The sequence below is a fragment of the Bos indicus genome, chromosome 1 (assembly GCF_029378745.1).
Source record: "Bos indicus isolate NIAB-ARS_2022 breed Sahiwal x Tharparkar chromosome 1, NIAB-ARS_B.indTharparkar_mat_pri_1.0, whole genome shotgun sequence".
Lineage (NCBI taxonomy): Eukaryota > Metazoa > Chordata > Mammalia > Artiodactyla > Bovidae > Bos > Bos indicus.
In genome coordinates this window covers 54,096,071-54,121,227 of record NC_091760.1, presented here as the reverse complement: position 1 = coordinate 54,121,227, position 25,157 = coordinate 54,096,071, and the positions used below count along the sequence as shown (strand labels likewise).

General features: G+C 37.7%; 2 protein-coding genes across 17 annotated transcripts in view; one reads left to right on the top strand and one right to left on the bottom strand.

Moving 5' to 3' along the window:
* Positions 1-17,609, bottom strand: part of DZIP3 (DAZ interacting zinc finger protein 3) — a 129,878-nt gene extending 112,269 nt beyond the window's left edge. For 2 of the 16 annotated variants that reach the window (XM_070787409.1, XM_070787453.1), the window contains exons 1-2: positions 17,192-17,289; positions 3,234-3,335 (exon numbers count right to left, since the gene is read on the bottom strand). In XM_070787409.1, the coding sequence (XP_070643510.1) occupies positions 3,234-3,265 (32 nt within the window). In that variant the 5' untranslated portion in view covers positions 3,266-3,335; positions 17,192-17,289. Of the gene's footprint in view, positions 1-3,233; positions 3,336-4,039; positions 4,118-4,982; positions 5,221-5,241; positions 5,392-12,169; positions 12,513-13,059; positions 17,290-17,449 lie in introns of those variants that run through there. The other 14 variants (XM_070787405.1, XM_070787416.1, XM_070787403.1 and 11 more) reach the window with 14 other exon arrangements.
* Positions 17,610-17,687: 78 nt separating this feature from the next.
* The window catches only part of CIP2A (cellular inhibitor of PP2A), a 30,940-nt gene continuing 23,470 nt past the window's right edge, over positions 17,688-25,157 (top strand). The window contains exons 1-6 of the mRNA XM_070787488.1: positions 17,688-18,041; positions 19,823-19,970; positions 21,061-21,173; positions 22,347-22,441; positions 23,694-23,790; positions 24,932-25,054. Coding sequence (XP_070643589.1) covers positions 17,940-18,041; positions 19,823-19,970; positions 21,061-21,173; positions 22,347-22,441; positions 23,694-23,790; positions 24,932-25,054 — 678 coding nt within the window. The 5' untranslated portion in view covers positions 17,688-17,939. The remainder of the gene's footprint in view (positions 18,042-19,822; positions 19,971-21,060; positions 21,174-22,346; positions 22,442-23,693; positions 23,791-24,931; positions 25,055-25,157) is intronic.

Below are 25,157 nucleotides of genomic sequence, written 5' to 3'. Positions count from 1 at the left end.
GCTTTTGACATGTACTTGAAATGTGAACATATGCAGTATTGTTTATTGAACCAAAAATTTATTTATAAAATTGCTTTTGCCTGCATACAGAACCATGACACAAGATCTGAGAACCATAACATAGGGTCATATATGATTTATATAATCTGCTTAATTCTATATTCTAGCAGAGAGAAAACTGAGGGAGAAACCTCAACTGATTTATTCAGAATTGTACTTTGTACAATTGATTTATTCAGAATTGTACTTTGTAAATATCCTATTTCACTTTACATTTATATACTCATTTGACTGACAATCATTTATCATCCACTATGTGCTAACTGATTTTGTCAGGGAAAACTGGGACAGATAAACAGTATAGAACTGTCTACACAGTGAACATTACAACAAAAGCTGATTTATACACACAAACAATATTTCACAACAGGAGTCAGTGCCCTTTAAAATGTCATGGTAAAAAGAAACCTGTTAACCATTTTTTCCTGCACTTCTAAGCCCCATTCCAAAGGGAACACAAGGCATTTGTGTTATCAAGGAATGAAAAATACTAAGCAGTCTTCCAAAGCCTGTTAAGGTTTGAGAGAGTACAAAATGTTCTTGAAAGGTATATTATACCTGTTGACTCCACTTCAGGATCATTTATTCCTTAACCCAGTAGTTCTCAGTCCCAGATTTTAATGCATATTAAAATTATCTGTGAAGCTCTGGAAACATCCAGATGTCCAAACCCTACTTCAGAACTTCTTAAACAAAAGTGTGGAACATGAGCTTCGATATGTTCCATCGGTTCCATAACAAATTTTGATGTGAAAATTTGACTAATCTGCACTTGCTCCACAACATTAAAAGTGCTCTAATAAAAGTTGCTAATGAAATTCTATTTGCTACTCCAGTAGCTTTGTCTTGGGTCCTCATTTAGTGACCCTTTCTGTATTATTTAACATAATACATCATATATTCCAACCCTCCTTGAAAACCTCTACATCCTTTGCTGCTATTGTTTCTTCTCCTAGCCCCTCAGCTGTCCACTTATCAGTTTGTACCACTGGCTAGCCCTCTTCCTTTCATTTACTTTAATATTATTTTAATAATATTTACATAGAACTGCATATGTTAACACTATCAAACCATGCTCCCCATGTCTTAGATCAGGACGGTACCCCAGTGGTCATATATGGCATCTACTTTATTCTATTGATGGGTAAATTAATGCCCAGAGAAGTCATACACTAGAAAGCAGCAAAGCTAAAACAAAGTGCAAGACTAGTATTTTTTTTTTTTTTTTTTTTTGCTCTTCTGCTACTTCTACCATCTGTGTACTTTACTCTGCTGCTAGGAAAAGCTGAAATTTTGCTATAATAATAAACCTGAAATATACATATATAGCATATAGTAATGTTCCATATTTAGCCCTCTTTCTTCTTACTACATTTTCTATTTAAATCAATCTCATTAATGCCCATGAATAAACACCCTCAAATAGGAATCAGGTTCTTCTTATTCACTATTTTTACCTTCAAGTCTCCAGCTCAACATCTGATATAAAGTAGGTACTCAAATATTTATTGAATGTATGAATATACAAACAAATAAGTAAGCAAACTTCCATGAATTCAAATAATAACCCATTCCAATGATTCACAAATCTGTATCTGCAACCTTAATTGTTCTTTGATGTTACAGCTACATATTTCCATCCACCTATTTGACAATCTCCATAAGACTATCTTAGCAACACCTCAATCTGTTCATAGCTAAAGTTGAACTCATTATCTGTCCTCACTTACTTTCTCAACACACATTAAAACTGTTCTCCTTTTGTGATCTCCATGTTACTTAACAGTACATATTTCCTTGTGATCATTACAAACCTTCAACCTATCTTTACTTCTCCTCTGCCCCTTTTCTCATAACTCTGAACAAAATAAAGCTAACTCATCAGGAGTCAAACTCCTCCCCAATAATTTATCTTAAATACTTTTTTCTTGCTGTTTCCTCAGCTAAACAACCTCCCATGTGCCCTGCTTCTACATTCATCAAAAGCTATCTTTATCCTTTAAAGCTCAGTCCAAATGTCACCTTGTAAAAACCCACTGAACCCCCCCATCAATTAGTGTTTCATTCTATATACAGGCACAGCATTTCTACTATAATACTTACGCATGCATTTTGCCTAAATATAAAACAACTTTTTATATATCTTCTGACTATATTATAATTCTAAGTTGTTGTTCAATTGCTAAGTCATGTCCAACTCTTTGCAACCCCGTGGACTGTAGCACACCAGGCTCCTCTGTCCTTCACTATCTCCAGGAGATTGCTCAAATTCATGTCCATTCAGTCAGTGATGCTATCTAAGTACAGATATTTTATTTTAGTCTTATTCCCTAAGTGTCAAGGAGGTAATTAAATATTTGCAAAAACAACACATTGCTTATTATATGAGATAGGGCAAGGTGAGAAGGAGACCTCCAATACTAACCAGCTCTTTGCTATTTTATGGGAAAGGTCTAAGCAGGATGAACTTTCCCTAATTGGAGGGGAGAGATTGACATTTAGCCTAGGCCCAGTTGAACCACTTAGTAGTCTTCTGTGTTATACTAAGGATACTTTATATAAAATGGAAAAAATAATAGCATTCCCTCTTAGAGTTGTTATGAGGTTTATATGGGTTAAAGTTTGTAAAAGCATTCAAAACAATGTGTGGCAGAAAGTAAGTCTATTTAGTGTTTCTTTCTCAGTCGTGTCCAACTCTTTGCGACCCCATGGACTATACCCAGCAAGACTCCTCTGGTCATGGAATTCTCCAGGCAAGAATACTGGAGTGGGTATCCATTCCCTTCTCCAGGGGATGTTTCTGACCCAGGGATCAAACACAGGTCTCCCACATTGCAGGCAGATTCTTTACCATCTGAGCCACCAAGGAAGTCCCAAATCTATTTAAATCCTTGTTAAATGATAAATAAAACATTATTTTGTTGTGAATGCCCCCAGTGTGGCAAGCTATGGCACATCAACTCTTAGCTATTGAGTCAGGGTCTAAGTCCTTAGAGAAATTTTTTAAAATTAGATTTTACCCAGTTTACATCCTCTACTAAAAAACTGTTAAGTTGTCTTGAAATATAAGGGTATCTCATTCACACTAGCTTCTCAAAATTTTCTGAGAAAGGCAAATGTTGTGTTTTTAGAATGTAACACCTACAGTCAGTTTTTGTCAGCCCATCCCTTACCTCACAAAAAATTCTTCTGGTAGAGAATCCATGCTGCATAATATTCTTATGCAAATCTTATTCCAAGGCTTGAAGACTGACTTTTACGACTGCTGTTTAAAGCTGTAAGGAAAGTAATGTTTTTAGTAGGAGGGTAGGAGGATTTCATTCTTTTTCCCCACTACTTAAATAATATATAATCATTAAAGAAAATTTTGAAACTGCTATAAAAGAAAGTGAAATTACATAGTTTCATCATCTAAACATAAATAATATAAATCATTGCCTATGTTTTAATATACAAGCATATGTATATTTTACCAATTTATAATCATATTGAATATGGAATACACCACAGTAGCTTCTTCACTGAATTATATCAAAAGCACTTTTCATGTTATTTTATACTCCTAGTAAACATTCTCAATGGCTACATAACAATTGATTGACTGCGGTTTCCTTAGCCACTTCCTGATAGTCGAACATTTAGTGTTTCCCATTTTTTCAATAAATAATTAGTACTGTGATAAACTCCGTTGCCTGTAATGGGATTAATTCCTTACTATAAATCCTCAGAAATAGATTTCCTAGGTCAAAGACACAAATATTTTAAGCTTCTAGGTGCATATTGCTAAATGGCTTCCCAAATGGTTTGTAATAATTTATTTCCCAGTTATAAGAAGTACCTCTTTAACACAATCTTTTTTTTTTTAATTGAAGGATAACTGCTTTACAGAATCATGTTGGTTTCTCCCAAGCCTCAACATTTCTTAGTCTAAAAATAATATTTTGGAGAAGGAAATGGCAACCCACTCCAGTATTCTTGCCTGAAAAATCCCATGGATGGAGGAGCCTGGAAAGCTACAGTCCATGGGGTCGCAAAGAGTCAGACACGACTGAGCGATCTCAAAGAAAGACAGAAAAAATAACATTTAGCTACTTTTCTTCAAAATTGTATGAATCTCCATTAATAGGAGACAAGAGACGTGAAGAACTCTTGCATATTCTCTGATTCAGATATCACTGGATGTTGTGGGTGTTTCCTGAAAGAATAAAAAAAAAAAAAACTGTGGCAAAATAAATGAAAACTAAAGGGGAATAAAGTATCATTAGCGTATCTACCGGAGAAGGCAATGGCACCCCACTCCAGTACTCTTGCCTGGAAAATCCCATGGATGGAGGAGCCTGGTGGGCTGCAGTCCATGGGGTCGCTGAGGGTCAGACACAACTGAGCAACTTCACTTTTACTTTTCACTTTCATGCACTGGTGAAGGAAATGGCAACCCACTCCAGTGTTCTTGCCTGGAGAATCCCAGGGACAGAGGAGCCTGGTGGGCTGCCGTCTATGGGGTCGCACAGAGTCGGACACGACTGTGTGACTTAGCAGCAGCAGTAGCAGCGTATCTACATCTTTTATTACTCTCTAATTTAACTATCCCAAAGCCAATTCTTCCAAAGTCAGTCCCATTTGATCTCTTTTACTGAGGGTTCAGGTCTCCAAATTCTATTGCCCTCTGTTACGCTGGCTTCCCTTTCTGGTCCCACTGTACACAAGCTGAGGAAGAATTACAGTAAAAGTATATAAAACTATTGCATGGTTCAGTTCAATTCAGTCACTCAGTCATGTCCAACTCTTTGCGACTGCATGGACTGCAGCACACCAGGCCTCCCTGTCCATTACCAATTCCCAGAGATTACTCAAATTCATGTCCACTGATTCCGTGATGCCATCCAATCACCTCATCCTCTGTCATCCCCTTCTCCTCTCACCTTCAATCTTTCCCAGCATCAGGGTCTTTTCAAATGAGTCAGCTCTTCACATCAGAGCATCAGATGGTAAAGTGTCTGCCTACAATGCAGGAGACCTGAGTTCGATCCCTGGGTGGGGAAGATCCTCTGGAGAAGGAAATGGCAACCCACTCCAGTACTCTTGCCTGGAAAATCCCATGAGAGGAGCCTGGTAGGCTACAGTCCATGGGGTCTTACAAAGTCGGACACAACTGAGAGACTTTACTTCCTGTTGGCTCACCTGGTAAAGAATCTGCCTGCAATTCGGGAGACCCAGGTTCAATCCCTGCATTGGGAAGATCCCCTGGAGAAGGGAATGGCAACCCACTCCAGTATTCTTGTCTGGAGAATCCCATGGACAAAGGAGACTGGCAAGCTACAGTCCATGGGGCTGCAAAGAGTCAGACACGACTGAGCCAGTAACACATACCAGTTCTAAGTTACACAAAAAGGCTTGAGAAACAAGGATAATTCTCTAACAATTCAATGCTAGCTGATATTTCTTAATCAGAGTACAAATGCAAAGATTTACAGACTTCCACTAAACTCCATCATTTACAATGGAGCTTTCTAACACCCATTTCCTGCCCATACCTAATAAAACACTTCTTGCTGTCAGTATTTACATAACTCGCCTATACAATATAGTTCTCCTAGGTATATTATTTTCTACTTTTAGTTTTATTTCAAAAACTCAGTATACAAAGTCATATGTCTATTAAAATTTGTGTTCTCTATTCAAATACAAAGATACAAACTAAAGCCAATAATGAAGCAGAGAAAGGTTGGATAAAACTTGCTATTCTTTCACACAAACTCAGATCTGCTTTATCTCTTAATAAAGCTGTACAGAAAAGGACATGGCTTTGAAAATTGTAGGACTGTGATCAAACTGTTTTTATGGTTTCTTTAGCCTCCCTGTTATTTTAATTAAAAAAAAAAAAAACCTGACATTTCATAGCCAGAGCATACAAAGTATGCCTCTCCTAGAAAAAATAATCCTCTCATTTTCTGAATTTAAAAACTCAGGCCTGGATATTCCCCTTTCTGATAAGCTCTCCTTCAGTTAGTAGCTGTTTGCATAGATCATAGTGAGGCTGAAAAGGAGGAAAACCCTCTGGCAATAAGGCAGAGAGAATGGAAGGCCTCTACTAAGCTATTCAGTGTACAGTTTGAAAAAGAAAAGATTATAAAATTAATCAATAAATTAAAATGTATTTGGATCCTAAATTAAGAGTTTAAAAAGGCTAATGGCTTTCTTTTTCAGCCTGCTTTAAAATACAACCTGATATCAATCTCTGTGGTGAAAGGTTTTCCAGGAGACAGGATGATTCAGTTAAGTTCACTTGCTCAGTCGTGTCTGACTCTTTGCGGACCCCATGGACTGCAGCACGCCAGGCTTCCCTGTCCCTTCACCAACTCCCGGAGCCTACTCAAACTCATGTCCACCACATCGGTGATGCCATCCAATCATCTCATCCTCTGTCATCCCCTTCTCCTCCTGCCTTCAATCTTTCCCAGCATCAGGGGCTTTTCCAATGAATCGGTTCTTCACATCAGGTGGCCAAAGTATTGGAGTTTCAGCTTCAGCATCAAACTTCCAGTGAATACTCAGGACTGATTTTCTTTAGGATGGACTGGATGGATCTCCTTGCAGTCCAAGGGACTCTCAAGAATCATCTCCAACACCACAGTTCAAAAGCATCAGTTCTCCAGCACTCAGCTTTCTTTACAGTCCAACTCTCACATTCATACATGACTACTGGCTAAACCATAGCTTTGACTAGATGGACCTTTGTTGGCAAAGTAATGTTTCTGCTTTTTAATATGCTGTCTAGGTTGGCCATAGCTTATCTTCCAAGGAGCAAGCATCTTTTAATTTCATGGCTGCAGTCACCATGTGCAATGATTTTGGAGCCCAAGAAAATAAAGTGTGTTTCCATGGTTTCCCCATCAATTTGCCATGAAGTGATGGGACCGGATGCCATAATCTTAGTTTTCTGAATGCTGAGTTTTAAGCCAACCTTTTCACTCTTCTCTTTCACTTTCATCAAGAGGCTCTTTAGTTCTTCCTCACTTTCTGCCATAAGGGTGGTATCATCTGCATATCTGAGGTTATTGATATTTCTCCTGGGCATCTTGATTTCAGTCTGTGCTTCAACCAGCCTGCCATTTCACAGGAGGCACTCTGCATATAATGACTAGGGTGACAATATAAAGCCTTGATGTTTGATGTACTCCTTTTCTGATTAAGAACCAGTCTGTTGTTCCATGTCCAATTCTAACCGTGGCTTCCTGACCTGCATACAAATTTCTCAGGAGGTAGGTCAGGTGGTCTGGTATTCCCATCTCTTTCAGAATTTTCCACCGTTTGTTGTGATCCACACAGTCAAAGGCTTTGGCATAGTCAATAAAGCAGAAGTAGATGTTTTTCTGGAACTCTCTTGCTTTTTCGATGATTCAGTGGATGTTGGCAATTTGATCTCTGGTTCCTCTGCCTTTTCTAAAATAAGCTTGAACATCTGGAATTTCACAGTTCATGTACTGCTGAAGCCCGGCTTGGAGAATTCTGAGCATTACTTTGCTAGTGTGTGAGATGATGATTGCAATTGTGCGGTAGTTTGAGCATTCTTTGGCATTGCCTTTCTTTGGGATTGGAATGAAAACTGACCTTTTCCAGTCCTGTGGCCACTGCTTTGTTTTCCAGATTTGCTGGCATATTGAGTGCAGCACTTTGACAGCATCACCTTTCAGGATTTGAAATAGCTCCACTGGAATGCCATCACCTCCACTAGCTTTGTTCGTAGTGATGCTTCCTAAGGCCCAGTTGACTTCACATTCCAGGATGTCTGGCTCCAGATGAGTGATCACACCATTGTGGTTATCTGGGTCATGAAGACCTTTTTTGTATAGTTCTTCTGTGTATTCTTGCCACCTCTTCTTAATATCTATGGTGAAAGGTTTTCCAGAATTGATCATTAATCCCATCATTTCCCAGGAGCTGAGCTGCCATGTGGCAAGCCCCACAGGCAAAACCGGCAGCAGTAGCACTTTACAGCCTTTCTTGGGAAAGAAGGTATAAATGCCTAGCAACAGAAAGGAAGCAGCCGGCCTGCAAAGTTACCACTGTACTTCTGAAATAATCAAAAGTTCTCACTATTCTAGAAGAGGCTAAAGGATACTTTTAAAATTAGGGTTGCTGCTAAGTCACTTCAGTCGTGTCTGATTCTGTGTGACCCCATAGACGGCAGCCCACCAGGCTCCCTCGTCCCTGGGATTCTCCAGGCAAGAACACTGGAGTGGGTTGCCATTTCCTTCTCCAATGCAGGAAAGTGAAGTGAAAGTGAAGTCGCTCAGTCATGTCCGACTCTTCGAGACCCCATGGACTGCAGCCCTCCAGGCTCCTCCATCCATGGGATTCTCCAGGCAAGAGTACTGGAGGGGGGTGCCAGTGCCTTCTCTGAAAATCAGGGTTAACATGGGGGAAAGGGTGAATCCAGTTTCCCCATGTGTATTCATTTCAGTAGACTTTCCTTGTCAGCAGGAAATGAAACATTTACTCTGCCTTTTTGGAATTGAGGAACTGCCCTTCAACAGGAACTATTCAGGTCTGGCTGGCTGACCACAGGGCAAGCTAAAGTTTAGTGTCGATTTAAAGCACACCTTTATCCACTAACCAAAATGATTTTACCTGCATGTTGCTTTACTGGTTGAAAATAAGGTACTGCCATTCATATCCTGAAGCAGCAAAATATCTTTTTTACTGCTGCCCCTTTCTGAGGTTCCATCACCCACTTTTCCTCTCATGGAATTATAACAAGTTTTTTTTAATTTAAGAGTTTCCTTTCCCTATTTTTAAAGCTGTGCTATTCACAAAAAAGTAGGCACAACTATTGTTTATAATTTTTTAATCATTCAAACATTTACCTTGTAGCACTGTCACCTCCTTAAACTGTATATATTTACATTGTCTTTATATCCACTTAAATGCTCATTTTAACTCTTGTTATTTGACCAAGTTAGAGGCTCCACCTGGCCAACAAGTTTACATTTCAATGTATGGGTGGATGTCCTATGGTCCCATGAATTTGCTAGCCGTATCAGTTGTGGCACTTACAGATAACACATTGCCAGGTGGGAAAAGTGCATAATAACAGTGTAAAAAAAGCAGTAAAAATAACGTTCATCTTTCTTAATGTTACTAGCTTGAAAAAAAAAAAAATATTGGGCTGGGTAAATCTTGGTTACGAGAAGTTGTCCTATGCATTTTTAGCATGTTCAGAAACATGCCTAGCTAGCCAGTGTATGACAGTAGCAACTCTCTCTCACCTCAGTCCCATTGTAGCAATCAAAAACATCACCAAACACTGCCAGATGTCCTTCAGGGGACAAAATTGCCCACAGCTCAGAACTACCTATTAAATGAATTAAAATGAAAAGGCTAACTAAATGAATATAGATTGTTCTCAGCAATTAAAAAAAAAAAATCCTGTGATTAGGTATCATGTACGTGTGTGTGTGCTCTGCCACATCTGACTCTATCACCCCATGGAATGTAGCCTGCCAGGCTCTTCTGTCCATGGAATTTTCCAGGCAAGAATACTGGAGAGGGCTGCCATTTCCTACTCCAGGGGATCTTCTGGACTCAGGTATCATGTATAAACACAACAAATCATTTGTCTACAAAAAAGAGAAATGATAAAGTATCTCATTTAGTTTCCATCAGTGTGAAAAGTTGAGAGGTTGCACAGGATTCGTAGCTAAGAGCACAAGAGACACTGGAGCCAGTTTATAAGAGTGTACAAGTCAGCTTCAACACATTTAACCATGAAACCTTAAGTGGAATGAACATCTCCGTACTTTAGTTTCCTTATTTGAAAAATAGGGGGAAAATTGATCCATGATTCACAGGGTGGTTGCAAAGAGTAAATGTTTTAAAACATGTAACTGAACATAGTAAGGACTATATTTGTTACTATCATCATCTTCATTTAATTTCATTTAAATTTATGGCAAAATCAGTTCACTTTCCTTCCAATTCTCTACCTTGGAGAAAAGCTATTATATGAAAAGGAATAGTAATAATGAGACTTAAGAAAATGGGTCAAAAACATCTTTCAAATATATCCTACATGATAACAATTGGCAGTTTAATCTGCATATATTTGGCACCTTGCAGTTTTCATATCAACACATATGAATCTGCCATATTCTTTAAACTGCATGATATCCCATTGTATAAATGAAACTATTTACCAGACCACTATTGATAAATACTTCAATTGTATCCAGTTTGTGTTTGTATGTGGGTTTTATATATTTTTTTTTGGTATTATAAACAATGCTGCAATAAACAATCCTGAACATGCAACTTGGTCAAATTTTGAAAGCTACTTTACAAAGCTGGATTTCTATTTCAGCACTGAATTAAATGTATTTCAGGTCTGTTACTAAAGCAAATTCTGACAATGCTAGTTATCACTTCTGCTAGACTTTACCAAAAGAATTCTAAAACACTCCTGTAACTGGAGATGTGAGATGTTCTGGCCACATATAGTACAGTAACCACTCCAAGGCTGAAGAAACTACAAAGAGGACACTTTCTAGGAATAACTCAAGACATTTTTATGGGAGTTTCTTTGAACCAAAATTTTAACTATTAATCTGTCTGTCAGTCAAATAGAAACAGTCATACTTGGTGGCTTTGAAAAGAGTAAAGCAGGAGTTTTGTGGCTTCAGCACTCTCACATGTGAGATAGTAAACAACAAGGGCTAAAGACATCAGTTTAAACTCAAAGAATAACAGATTGTACAATTAATTTGTTATTAGCTGTCTGAAGAATGGCCAAAATATACTGATTATTTGATTTTCTACTTTTCCATTTATTTCTTCCATTTTGTATTAATTTAGGTTCTTGGCAAAGACTCAAAATGAACATCTGCAAGACATAAATAACCCATTGCAATGCTGGAGACCCGGGTTCAATCCCTGGGTTTGGAAGATCCCCTAGAGAAGGGAATGGCTACCCACTCCAGTATTCTGGCCTGGAGAATTCCACGGACAGAGGAGCCTGGGGGACTACAGTCCATGGGGTCACAAAGACACAACAGTGACTTTCACTTTGGCAAGGCCTCAAAACATACCTACACAAGGGAAGCCAAAATATCACTTTCCCCCAAGGAAAAAATATATAGTTTGCTTAAGTAAACTCCAAGACTGATTGACGATGGTTGGAAAATCTATGCAAAAGTTATCAGAAACCAAAGATTTAATCTGTCCCCAAAGATCAGGGTACTACTCAGTTCTAGCTATTTAGCAAAGATCATTGTTGGCAGTATCTGGCAGATCACACCAGGACACAAGAAAATAGCAATGCACACCCAAGGCCCAGAAAATAGCAATGCACACCCAAGGCCCCATCCTTACAAATCTGCCAATATGGGGAACATCCTTGCCAAAATTAGCATCTTGTCTGAAGAAGGTATTTAATTCTCTTCAGATCTATTCAGTCATTTATTCCTGAACTTACACAAGCAAATTTGAAGTGTATATATATATATATATATTATAAATATTTGGAATGTATCAATTATAAATATGCACAGGTTAGACTTCGCCTGAAAAAAATCCAAATATTAAACAATCCATCAGTTTCAGGTTACTTACAGGTAGCACTGCAAAAACCATGCTACTCAAAAATGCAGCTAGGACTGTTGGAAGGACCATTTGTTCAGGAAACGCTCCCAAAGTGGGATATTTTCAGTCATTTAAAAATATTACATTGTCATTACAGTTGTTAGACAATAATGAAAAAAAAGGATATGACAGACTGTTAAGACATGACTCATATCGAGATGACAATCAAGCAGGGAATAGAGAATACAATATATACTTGACTCTCCCACCACCAATGACCCTACCCAAATCCAATATTATCCTCCATCAAGGTTAAAGATTTTGGAGAAGTCTCCAATTTTTTGGATCACATACTTCTAAAGAAGCAAATCTGAAAATACAATGAAAATATATGGCTAGCAATTCATTTATGCTATTAATGCTACTGTAAGTACTACTATAAAATAAAGAGAGTAAGACTAAAATTGGTAAAAACAAAAGTTCTAATATTTATTGAACTGAACTGAACACTGTAATAGTCAGTTTCACATACCTAAGGTGTGCATACTCTACTTTGGACTCCCGTTTCAGAAAATGACTTCACATTTTAATTCAGGAAACATATACCCCTTTCCTGATCTTGATAATTTCTATTTCCTAAAAGACTAGAAAATTTTAAATGAGATATGCAGAAGACACTGCTCTGCACAGAGGCTTTCAACAAATACTAGTTATAATTAAAGATGATTACTGTAACTTAAAAGTGCGCCATTTCATGTTTGCTGCTGCTGCTGCTGCTAAGTCGCTTCAGTCATGTCCGACTCTGTGCGACCCCACAGACGGCAGCCCACCAGGCTCCCCCATCCCTGGGATTCTCCAGGCAAGAACACTGGAGTGGGTTGCCATTTCCTTCTCCAATGCTTGGAAGTAAAAAGTGAAAGTGAAGTCGCTTAATCGTGTCCGACTCCTAGCGACCCCATGGACTGCAGCCTACCAGTCTCTTCCGTCCATGGAATTTGCCAGGCAAGAGTACTGGAGTGGGCATTTCATGTTTACTTATAAAATCAGAGAAGGCAATGGCACCCCACTCCAGTACTCTTGCCTGGAAAATCCCATGGACGGAGGAGCCTGGTAGGGTGCAGTCCATGGGGTCGATAAGAGTCGGACACAACTGAGCGACTTCACTTTCACTTTTCACTTTCATGCATTGGAGAAGGAAATGGCAACCCACTCCAGTGTTCTTGCCTGGAGAATCCCACGGACAGGGGAGCCTGGTGGGCTTCTGTCTATGAGGTCACACAGAGTCGAACACGACTGAAATGACTTAGTAGTAGTAGTAGTATCTATAAAATTCGATTCAGAAACAATGGATAGCACTTTTAAAAAAGTCAAAAGTTTTGGGGATATGAAATTAGATGTGAAAATACAGGACAAAACATTTACCCAAATTATCCATTGCTTGTATTCTTAGAGTTGAAGTCTGTGAAATGTACATTAAATAAAATCAGGAACTGTTTGAAAAGTGAGAACGTTAATTATATGGTTTGGTAAGTCATTTACAGATTAGCTTAATCATATACGGTTGGGAAAGAAACCAGGATGAAAAATAATCGTAAATGGAGAATAATTTTGGTTTATTTAGGTTTCCTGGCTTTGTGATGGAAAGTAAACTGTTTTGAAAAATGAGAGTTGACATTAACTGTACAGACTGTTTTCTGGCTCTGTATAAAGGCTAAAATCAATTTAATATCAGTACATATTTAAATTATTTTAATCGTACTGGGGACATGGTATCCAAATGACCTCATGTTTAGACCTCTGCCAATTTTCTACCATTGATTTGTCTTGTATCTTTGGAACCTGGGCCAATAGGACTTTTGTTCTACCTGCTGTTTATGCCTATTGAATAATCTCTCAGCTTTAGTCTTGGCCTCATGCTCTCACTATCATGGAAGTCCCACAGAGTTACACTTTTTTTTTTTTTTTTTCTTTTTATAAATCCCTTGCTACATCCCCAGTGCCTAGTACCTGGCATACTTCAAGCATTCAATACTGATATAAAGAATAAAGTCACCGATCCTTCCTCACATTTCAAGTCCTCTGAAGGCAGAAATAAACAGTGAAACCTGTATATAGATAAAGACTTCCTTCTCTGTCAACCCAGAGTCCACCTTCACAAGCTGAAAGCAGCCCAAATGCTACAGGTAACAGGAATCCCAACAGACAACCACAGGGTCAACATAGGTACCCTGTCCTCTGGCAACTACTTCTCAGTGTTTTTGTTTGTCCACATCTCTCCAACCTCTAAATATTTTAGTTCTTCGAGGTTCAGTCTTTTCTACCCTACTCACCCCATGTCATTTAGTCTTGAGGCTTTACATTTTTATCTCTGGCCTTGACCACTCCTTTGATGACAAATAATATATTGAAGAGCCCACTCAAAAGCTTCCAGATGTCTAGTTGATACCTCACCATAACTGAGCTTGACTTCTGGATATCTCCCCTTCCCCAGAAAACAGCTGAAGTACTCACTCAGCCAAGTCTGGCCTTGATCAGACTAACTGCAGTCAACTCACAGACCAAGAAAGAAATTTTCAGTTTCACCCACTGAATTTTGAGGTGATTTGGTATGCAGCAAATATTGATCAATACTTCACCCTAATTAAAAATGCAATTCTCCATCTTGACTCTTATATGTCCTATCTCCCTTCTTTTTCTTTTCCTATATAGCACTTATTACTAACATTCATATATTTTACTTATATCTCTTTTTTTTCTTTGCTATATCTCCCATTAAAATAAAAGCTCTACGTGGACAGACATTTTTGTTTAATTGATTCAGTACTCTATCCCCAGAACCTAGAAATGAACCTACTACTCAAGCACTCATTAAATATATGGAGATTAAATGAATTAAAAATTAGCTCTGTATTCACACCTCCGATATAATTCCTCTATTACAACATTCAGTACACTGCACTTTTGTCAAAAAATACAGTTAATATCTCCATTCAATATGAGTCATCTAATACGACTTAAACCCTGGTCATGACATTAAAAATTTCCATTTTATTATTTAGCTTTGAAGATATGCTCATTAAGTTTTTCCAGAAGATATAAAGGAGTTTAACGGCCCTTGAGTTGCAAGCTCCTAGGCAAGTTTTAACTCCCTTAAATGTGTTAAGACAAAATACCAAGTATCCAATTCCTTTATCAGGGGTTGGCATGAAATCTCTCCATAAAATGGTATTGCTGTCTGTTCTTTGTATTTGATGGAGATATTTTTCCTAATTTATAGATCAGGAAACACATTTAAGGGAGTTAAAACTTAATGAGCATATCTTCAAAGCTAAATAGTATCATTATGATTATTCCATATTTTAGAAATTACACTGATGAAATAAAGTAAGACAAGAAATATTGGAAGGGATTCAATTATTATTTTCTGGTGATACGTAGCTAGAAAATTTATGAGAGAAAGCAAAACTGAATCAATAAGGATATTTCAGTCAGTAAACTGAGTAAAAGACATACCACAAATCAGTTTCTCTTTTACCAGTAGCAAAAACAAACTAAAAAAATTTAGGGGAAAAAGAGAACCCACTCACAGTAACAAACATTATATAATATCCAGGAATAAATTTAATGAGAATGGTACAAGACTACATGATAAGCTATACAATATTTCACTGAACATAAAATACAACGTGAATACTTAATATTGACTACCTCAGCAGTTTCTATATCTTCTCTATCAGCCAGACTAGAAACTTGGAATCCTATCCCTCTCATTCTTCCATTTGAAGTCATTCAGAGTCCTACCTATTTCACGTCATATATATTTCTTAAATTTGTCACCTTTTTGCTAACTCCACTTCAATTATCTCAGCCATCCTTTGGAAAGACTCCAGTAAAATAAATATTCTCCCTACTTCTGGGCTTATCTTCCTCAGAGTGTCAGAGTAATCTATCTAAAACACAAACCTAACTATCAGGACCCAGTTTGAAACCAGAGATCACCACTTAATTCAAGATAGAGTCCCAGCTCAAAGGCTAGTACAGCCTTCAGTCATCTGGACCCAGCTCCATTTCCTCCTCCTCCTTTTCCCCTTTTGGGTCTTAAAAATGTGGCTCTGTTTCTCATATTGGGATACACGAGATGTCAGACCTTTTCACAGCTCAATTTTTGGTGAGGATTTTCTTAGAAAGATGTTATTTTACATTAAAATAAATATGGAGATGCAAAATGTGTGCGACTGCTCAAGTTAAAATGCAAGATTTCAAAGGATAGCACTTTTAGCACACAGCTTTGACCCTTTCCCTCAGATCTAAATGGGGACAATCGTGAGGTACTTCTCATTGTGAATGAAAAGTCTAATGCTGTCAAACTGTTATCACCTGTATTGCCAAGGACCTAAGATGTAACTGACACTTGCTGAGAACATAACTATGCCAGACAACTGTTCGTCATTGGTTAGCTCATTTTATAACCTGACATGACTTCATCTCTACTACTCTCTCTCACCCTCGCTTTCTACTCCAGCCATAGCAAGGTCCTTGCTGTTCTTTATATTATCAGGCTCCATTTCAAAGCTTTCCCCCTTGCTATTCTATCTAGAAATGTTTCCCCTTAGAAAGCACAGGTCTTTTTCGACTCTTCAAGTATTTTTCAAATCATGCTTTCTCTATCCTGACCTCCCATTTCTCTTTTTTAAACCATTACTCTAGAGGAGTAATTCTCTTTTTCTCCATCTCCCTTTCCTTACTGTGCTTATTATTTACTTTTTTTTCCCCTATCAGAATGTAATGGTAGGATTTTTGTTTCATGACAATAGGATTTTTACTTTGTTCACTGAATCTAGTGCTTAGACCAATGCCTAGCATGCTGTAGGCTCCAGCTATTTATTCAATGAGCAATCGTATGAAATAGATGCTACTGTTACTCAGATTTTACTTCAAGATGAGATCGAAACAGTGAGAATTTGTCTACGGTCACAAAAAGGTAGACCTAGGATTTGTAAGCGAACAGCCTGGCTCCGCTCCTTACCATAATCGCATTATGCCTCTAATTGGTGAATTTTGTACCTACTATTATCCTCTACATTTAATTCCTTCCCAGCAGGGTCCCTAACTAGCAGGATTAGCCCACTTTATACACTCGATAATTGTTTACAGAATGAATAAATGCATAAACACATTAATTACCCAATGATTTATGCCTCAATTTTTTTTACCTTTCAGAATTAAACTGCTTTTTAATATAAAAATAATTCGTCTTTAAAAATGTAGTGACGCAAAATAGGCTTTTTTGAATTGACAAAACATAATTTCTGACAGATGGTTTAATAAAAAGGATGTGTACCCAGTTCTTAACATTTTCTCTAAACTGGCTTTTAAAGCTTCATTCAACAATACCGTACAATAAGCAAAAAAGCTCCAGAACCACTCTGACTCATTTCATGATATTCACATGCATAATACTATTTCTGAACAAAAACCGCGAACAGTGCCATTCCCTTAGACACCAAGATTTATAAATCCACCACGCCAAATAAAAGCAGACACCTTCACTTACAAAACTGACGCTAATAAGAACAGCCTTCGGAGCAACACCTGGCACAGGAGTCACCTGGGCCAGCTTTCTCAAATAAATTGACAGCGACTATCGTAAGCGCATGACTAACTTGCCACCGAATCCGAACGGCCATAGGTTTACTCAGAAACCAACATTCCTCAGTAGAAGCGGTGGACAAACAAGCGATTTTAAAAACAGGCCTCTCCCGGGCCGCCTCAAAATCTAGAACCCAAGATTCTCCTCCTCAGAGCTCCTCACCGTGTCTAGACTAGGGGAAAGCGACCATTTCTCAGGAAGAAGATGACGCACAAAGAAACAACTGGCCACCCACGGTGAAGGCCAAGGAAGCAAATGCAAAGAGGGCCCACAGACGAACAGGGACCCCATGCTACCCCACCGCCCCCTACGCCAGTGGAGCCGCAACTGACTTCTCGCGAGATTTCTCAGCTTCACGGGATCTCGAACTAAAACCTCGCGGCTTTTCAGATCGGGGGGTCTGAAAGGACAACTACTAGCCCGCCTTACGGACTCACACTGGGCCTCGACATCCCCCACCTCCACCACTCCATCCCAGCCCTCCCTTTCCTTCGTAGGGTGCCATCCTCAAGTTGCCAAGGGACTTCCGGAGCTCAACCGGAATCGGAAGCTTCTGGGAGCGAGGGGGTGGAGAAGAAAAATCAAAAAAAGCGCGGTAAAAGCTGGAGGACGGTGGTGGTACCCGCTCCAAGCGGCCCTGCGGCGGGTCCGGATGGACTCCACTGCCTGCTTGAAGTCTTTGCTTCTGAGCATCAGTCAGTATAAAGCCGTTAAGTCCGAGGCGAACACCGCTCAGCTTTTGCGGCACTTAGAGGTAAGTAAGGGGCTCCGGGGATGGCGGACGAGACGGACTTCCCTGTAGCCTTCGTTCACTTGGTGGCCGAGACTGTAGCGGTCTCAGCTTCGAAAACAAAGGGCAACTCCTCGCTCCCACCGCTGTCTTTTTGTATTGGTATAGAAAGCGAGAGATTGTCACCTTTGAATTCCCACCCAACCCCAGGCCTCTCCGCGTTCAGCTGACTGCAGTGAGGAAAGAGTACTGAAAGCCCTAGGAAGCGGGAGGGTGAGACAAAAGGTGGGGGAATTTCAGCGTATTTGGAGTTGGTAGAGGAAAGAGCTCCGAGCTGTATCTTTTCCTTTGCTGCTTATTTTCGTTTTTCCATTGTAACAGGCCTTTTCAGAGGTACAGCAATTCTCAGAGGTGGAGATGCTAGAGAATAAGGATTAAATTTTGATTTATCTCTTGTCCCTTAGGCATTTTGCAATCTGAACCTGTTGCTTATTGCTTTTATTTGAACTCATGTTGATCTCGAGCTTGAAAATTACTCTTTCAATTTACTCTGGATTGAGGACCAATCTTCTTTACTAGTAATCATAATCCTTTTTTCTTTACCAAAATGTATTGCTCACAGTTTTTCAGTCCTAAAATGCTGAATTGTTGTCACTTTTTCCGTTACTTCCCAATGATTTGCCTCTAGAGTGTGCTTATTTTGTGTTAAAAGATGTAACCACAGCTTTCTGTGATCCTGTTTGTTTTTAGACTCTTAAACTCCGGCTGTCATTTCTTATACTTTAATGGAATTCCAATTAATATTGACATCAGTTTAATAAAAAGTAATTAAGCTCAAAGTTACTCTTAATTCTGTGTTGCAGCTTCTCAACATAGAATTGAACATAATTTTAAAATATATCCTATTTGTTATATTAATCCTATGATAAAAGGCTAAATTTGCAAAGATTAGAAACTGCTACGAAGAAGGCTATTGTGAATGGCCCAGCAACATCAGCCTTTGCTCTAACTGGTGTACACTCAAGGTTACTTGTGTAACCTTGAGAACTCTCAAGGTTCTCTGGTGCTCCTCTTCTTACTACTTGAGCTGCCTGTCTCCTAAGAATACTTGTTTTCTTTAAGAATTAAGTTAAGAATTTTAGATTGTAATCTGAAACATTGTTTATTTTTGAGAATAAACAGGTATGTTATGAATCTGAGCTGAGTGTTATCAACAATTGAAAGAGACTTCAAAGAAATTTGAGGCTTAGAGATTGACTTCTATGTACTCTGTTCTCAGACTTTTCAAGAGGTTTACCAAAAACACTTCTATCATTTAGTTGAAATATAACACACGTGCATTGCATGAAGTGCATTAATGTTAAATGAAGAGCTTGGTAGTTTTATTTATTTTTAAACCAAAGTGTACTCTCAAGTAGCTACGACCTGTTATCATGAGGTAGAACATTTCCAGCACCACATAAGTTGTCCCTTACATGGATTGTTCAGATGTCCCTTGTCCAGATAAGTGGATTCATGTGTACTTTTTATAATGCCCTATAGGATAGTGTAACAGGCAAACCTAACCTAATTAGTGGAAGAGAATTAGAGAAAGCTTAGTAGAGGAAACAAAACCAGACTGGAATAATTACATTAGTTAGTGAGTGAAGGGATAGGTGATCTTCCATGTAGAGGGAACAGCGTGTATGAATTTTCTAAATTGGAAAAGTGTGGCAGTGCCACTTTGGAAAAACTGGGTTATATGTAAGATGGAGAAGTGAAAATTGCCATTTCTTAACTAACACGTTTTAATGACTGTTTTCTAGGTAATTTCTGGACAGAAGCTCACTCGATTATTTACATCAAATCAGATACTACCAAGTGAATGCTTAAGTTGCCTTGTAGAACTACTTGAAGACCCAAACATAAGTGCCACACTGATCTTAAGTATCATCAGTTTGCTATCTCAACTAGGTAATGTATTTAGTTTCTCTTTTATTTTTTAGAAGATGCATGAATTTAGTATTTTCTTAAAGGGCAGGTTCCATTACAGAATCTTTTGGAGGATGATTCACATTTGAAAGATGTCTTAGAAAAAAAATATTTCTTTGCTGCAGGACCTCTTTGAACTATCTTGTTGTGGATCTCCTGTAAAGGGAATATTATACGCATCCTTTTTTAAGATTATTGAAACAGAATCTGAAGCATATCAAGGGTTCAGTGGTCTACAGAAAAGAATGTACCTTGGGAAATGTACATTTCCCTGCTGCTGCTGCTAAGTTGCTTCAGTTGTGTGTGACTCTGTGCGACCCCATAGATGGCAGCCCATCAGGCTCCCTGGTCCCTGGGATTCTCCAGGCAAGAACACTGGAGTGGGTTGCCATTTCCTTCTCCAGTGAATGAAAGTGAAAAGTGAAAGTGAAGTTGCTCAGTCGTGTCCGACTCTTAGCGACCCCATGGACTGCAGCCTACCAGGCTCCTCCGTCCATGGGATTTTCCAGGCAAGAGTACTGGAGTGGGGTGCCATTGCCTTCAAATTTAAAAAAATACATGTACAAATGTCAGTATGAACAGTATTGGAAAATCATAACTAGTGATCAAAATATCATCCTTTTTTTGATAGACTATACTAAACCTAGAGCTAAAAGCTAAAAATGCAAGTGTTGCTTTTTCTGTTTTTCCCTGCCTTGTCTTAGTTTTTAGATTTTAATTCACTGGTTACTTTTTTTCCTGATTTGTGTTTGGGGGTACAAGGGAGATATTTCTGTGTGTGGTTATAAAATTAGTACATGCTTATTTAAAAAAAAAAACTGATACAGAAGTGGTAACAGATCATTTCAAATAGACCATAAAAATGTTCAATATCTGTGTTGTCCAGTATAGTAGCCACCATGGTTGAAATTCTGAATTGGGAGGTATTTGTAAATAACATAGCCACATCATATTTTATATTTTTATATAATGGTAAATTTAATATGAAGTAAGTTTTAAATTATTTGTCTTTCATCCATTAAGGCCATATATAAAGATGATTTACTTCGTGTCATTTTATTTTAACTTACAGCTGTAGACAATGAAACTAGAGACTGTCTTCAAAATACATACAACCTAAATAGTGTGCTGGCAGGAGTGGTTTGTCGGAGCAGTACTTGCCACAATGATTCAGTGTTTTTGCAGGTATACACACCTACTTTCCACTTCATGCTTATTCTTCCTTATTTTCAAATCAGAATTGATAGTATCTATTATGAAGTGCTGACATACAGTGTACTGCGTGCTGGCATTAATACTGCATAGTTAGGCACAGTTCTCACCATCATTAAATTTAAAAACTGGTTATTCACATGTACTACCACTTAAGAGATTCTAAAGAAGAAAATTTACATCTAGCACTATTATTGAAGGAAAATTCACATAACTATTTTGACAGATTTATAAACATAGATGTCAACATTTTGAGGTGTAAGCTGTTCATTTTAAAATTTTAATTTAAAGTTAGTGTCTCTGATGTATAGAACAGTCTTATGGACTCTGTGGGAGAGGGAGAGGGTGGGAAGATTTGGGAGAATGGCATTGAAACATGTAAAATATCATGTATGAAACGAGATGCCAGTCCAGGTTCAATGCACGATACTGGATGCTTGGGGCTGGTGCACTGGGACGACCCAGAGGGATGGTATGAGGAGGGAGGAGGGTTCAGGATGGGGAACACATGTATACCTGTGGTGAATTCATTTTGATATTTGGCAAAACTAATACAATTATGTAAAGTTTAAAAATAAAATTAATTTAAAAAATTAAAAAAATAAATAAATAAAGTTAGTATCTAGGCTCATACTGTTGAGGAAACATTCTATAAAAATTAAAGCTATATAGATTTAGTCTTCTTTAACATAGGCTCAATGCTCTTATACCCATATTTCTCTGAACCTAAAATGCCGTCAGTTGTAAGAAAGAAAAACATTGTAAATTAAACTGACATGCAATTTTAAAGATGATAAAATATGAATAATATATATCTTAGAATTGATAGAATATATTCTCAACTTGTATATAAGTTTAAGATGATTAAGTAAACCAGGTTGCTGACACAATGCTGTGTTTGAGATAGAATGTATAGAAATGTGTGAATCAGGAGGTGAACTTTTAAAGTCTCATTAATTGTGTATGTTTAAGTAAAATCTCATTACTTGCATGTGAAAATAGAACCTTTCTAAGATATGGAAAGAGTTTTACTCTAAATGCCTCCTAAAATGCTTACATGCTCAGAATATGTGTAGGAGTTCATTTTTGTGATCATGCAAATATATTTTTATGTGTTTATATTCATTGCTATTTTCTTATTCTCAGTGCATTCAGCTTCTGCAGAGGTTAACATACAACATCAAAATTTTGCATTCTGGTGCCAATATAGATGAATTAATTACATTCCTGATAGATCATATGTGAGTATGCAACCACACATGTAACCAAATAATCTACTGGTTTATGTTTTTTTTTTAATGTAGAAGAAGTGTTGATTCCATTATAAGCACTTACACAATTAGTCATAGAGAGTAACAGGCCTGCTGGTGAAACAAGTCACCTAAAATAGAGGTGGTCTCAAACTAGTGGTCAAGGACTAACCCCTTTAAAAAAACAACAACAACAACTCTTATCCAGGATTAATTTAATTTTAAAAACTAATATAAGCTATCAATTGACTCTTTTCAATTTAACTAAACAGTCTACCTAAACAACCAGGTAAAGACATACATCTGTACAACTTGTAGTCCCAAGTTTTCTTTTTAAAACCATTTCACAGACAGGAAAAAAATAATATGAAACCATTCAAGAAATACAATGACAAGCAAAAATACATAGGGAAAGAGGAACACATTGAACACATTGAGCTTCCCTGGTAGCTCAGTTGGTAAAGAATCCACCTCAATGCAGGAGACCCTGGTTCGTTTACTGGGTTGGGAAGATCCACTGGAGAAAGGATAGACCACCCACTCCAGTATTCTTGGACTTCCCTTGTGGCTCAGCTGGTAAAGAATCCACCTGCAATGTGGGAGACCTGGGTTCAATCCCTGAGTTGGCAAGATCCCCTGGAGAAGGGAAAGGCCACCCACTCCAGTATTCTGGCCTGGAGAATTCCATAAACTGTATAGTCCATAGGGTCACAAAGAGTTGGACGAAACTGAGCAACTTTCACTTTCAGGAACACATTGTGTTGACTTACTGGTTTATTTTTAACTAAAATATGTAATAATTCAATTTTTCTTAAATAATTTTTTCCCTAATTTTTAAACTGAGATAATGACTCCTGTTTATTCATTGGATGATTTCAAGGATCAAATGGTGTTTTTGATCAGTTTTTATAACAGAAACTTATGAATTGATTGAGACAGAAAAACTTATTGAAACTGAAAATTATGTTTTTATTTAATCTTCTTGAAGGAATATACTGATGAGATAGCATATGATTGCTCTGATAATTATTTCTATATTTTTATGCTAAATTGAGTAGGATCATTGACTTTCAAAACATGAAATAAATGATCAGTACTATTCAAAACTTGGCAGTCTTCACATGTTAATCAGATTTTTCTTTTTGCTTATGAAAAGGAAGGAATTTAAATGTGTAAATGACTGTTTTTGAGTAATTTAGAAGGAACTTAATATTTTTATCTTTTATTATTTTTCTTAAAACAGTCAGTCTTCTGAAGATGAGTTGACAATGCCTTGTCTAGGATTATTGGCAAATCTTTGCCGGCACAATCTTTCTGTTCAAACGCACATAAAGACTTTGGTAAGAAGTTTATAAAATGTTTCTTTTATTTTGTGGTAGGCTCACCTTTTTCTTTAAAAAGAAATTTAACAAGAATTTGTGTTGTCTAGCTGACTTATCAAAGTTAACAAAGCATCAGATTGACGTAAATAACTTGAAGTACTCTAGCCTTCATATATGTTTAATTAAGACGAGTTAATACAAATGTTAATTTATATACTAGAAATTTTTCTTCTGTAGCATCTCATTATTTGTTGTGTTGAATAATATAAGAAATGCTGAGTTTTGTGCTAATAGAGAGGAGACATGCCATTGGCAGTTGCATTTACCTCAGTCTTGTATTTCTACACAATCAATTACAACTTTCTCAAAAAGATTTATAAGTGCCTAGCACCATTACCCGGAGAAGGCAATGGCACCTCACTCCAGTACTCTTGGCTGGAAAATCCCATGGGCGGAGGAGCCTGGTAGGCTACAGTCCATGGGGTTGCTAAGAGTTGGACACAACTGAGCGACTTCACTTTCACTTTTCACTGTCATGAATTGAGGAAGGAAATGGCAACCCACTCCAGTGTTCTTGCCTGGAGAATCCCAGGGACGGGAGAGCCTGGTGGGCTGCTGTCTATGGGATCGCACAGAGTCGGACACAACTGAAGTGGCTTTAGCAGTAGCAGTAGCATCATTACCAGTACTTGTGAGAAGTGAAGGAACTCAAATGAGGTTTATCTGAACCACTGTTAGAAATATATTAAATCAGGAAAGTTCATTGATTCTTTAGTTTCTTTATGAACAGTTCCCTTGCTGTACAATATTCAGTATTGTTTAGTTTTAAATTTAACAGTATCTCATTTGTTCATGTGCTGGATTTTTCTGGCCTCATCCTGTTTTGTTGGTGGAGGTTATTTTGAGCCATGAAACTGTTTGAGAAAGGTAAACATTTGCTCATAAACTCAAACTACAGACTGCTGTTTACTCAGATTGTACCTGTTCATACTACTGTAAGCAATTTGTGAAAGTACCACTTACACCTTGAATGATCTCTAAGTTGATAATAATATTTAAAAAAGTTTACCTATTCTGTGCAAGACAAACTTTCTAAAACAAAATGTAAGGCTCATAATTTTTTCATTCTAATCTATTTTTAAATTTTTTTCTTCCTCAGAATAATGTGAAATCTTTTTATCGAACTCTCATAAGCTTCTTGGCCCATAGTAGTTTAACTGTGGTTGTGTTTGCACTTTCAATATTATCCAGTTTGACATTAAACGAAGAGGTTGGGGAAAAGGTAAAAATTTTTTTGCAATTTATGAAACTAATTCTAAAGTTTATATTCTCTGATAATTTAAAAGTTGTTGAGACTCTGAGTTTTAGTGTGGTGTCAACGTAAA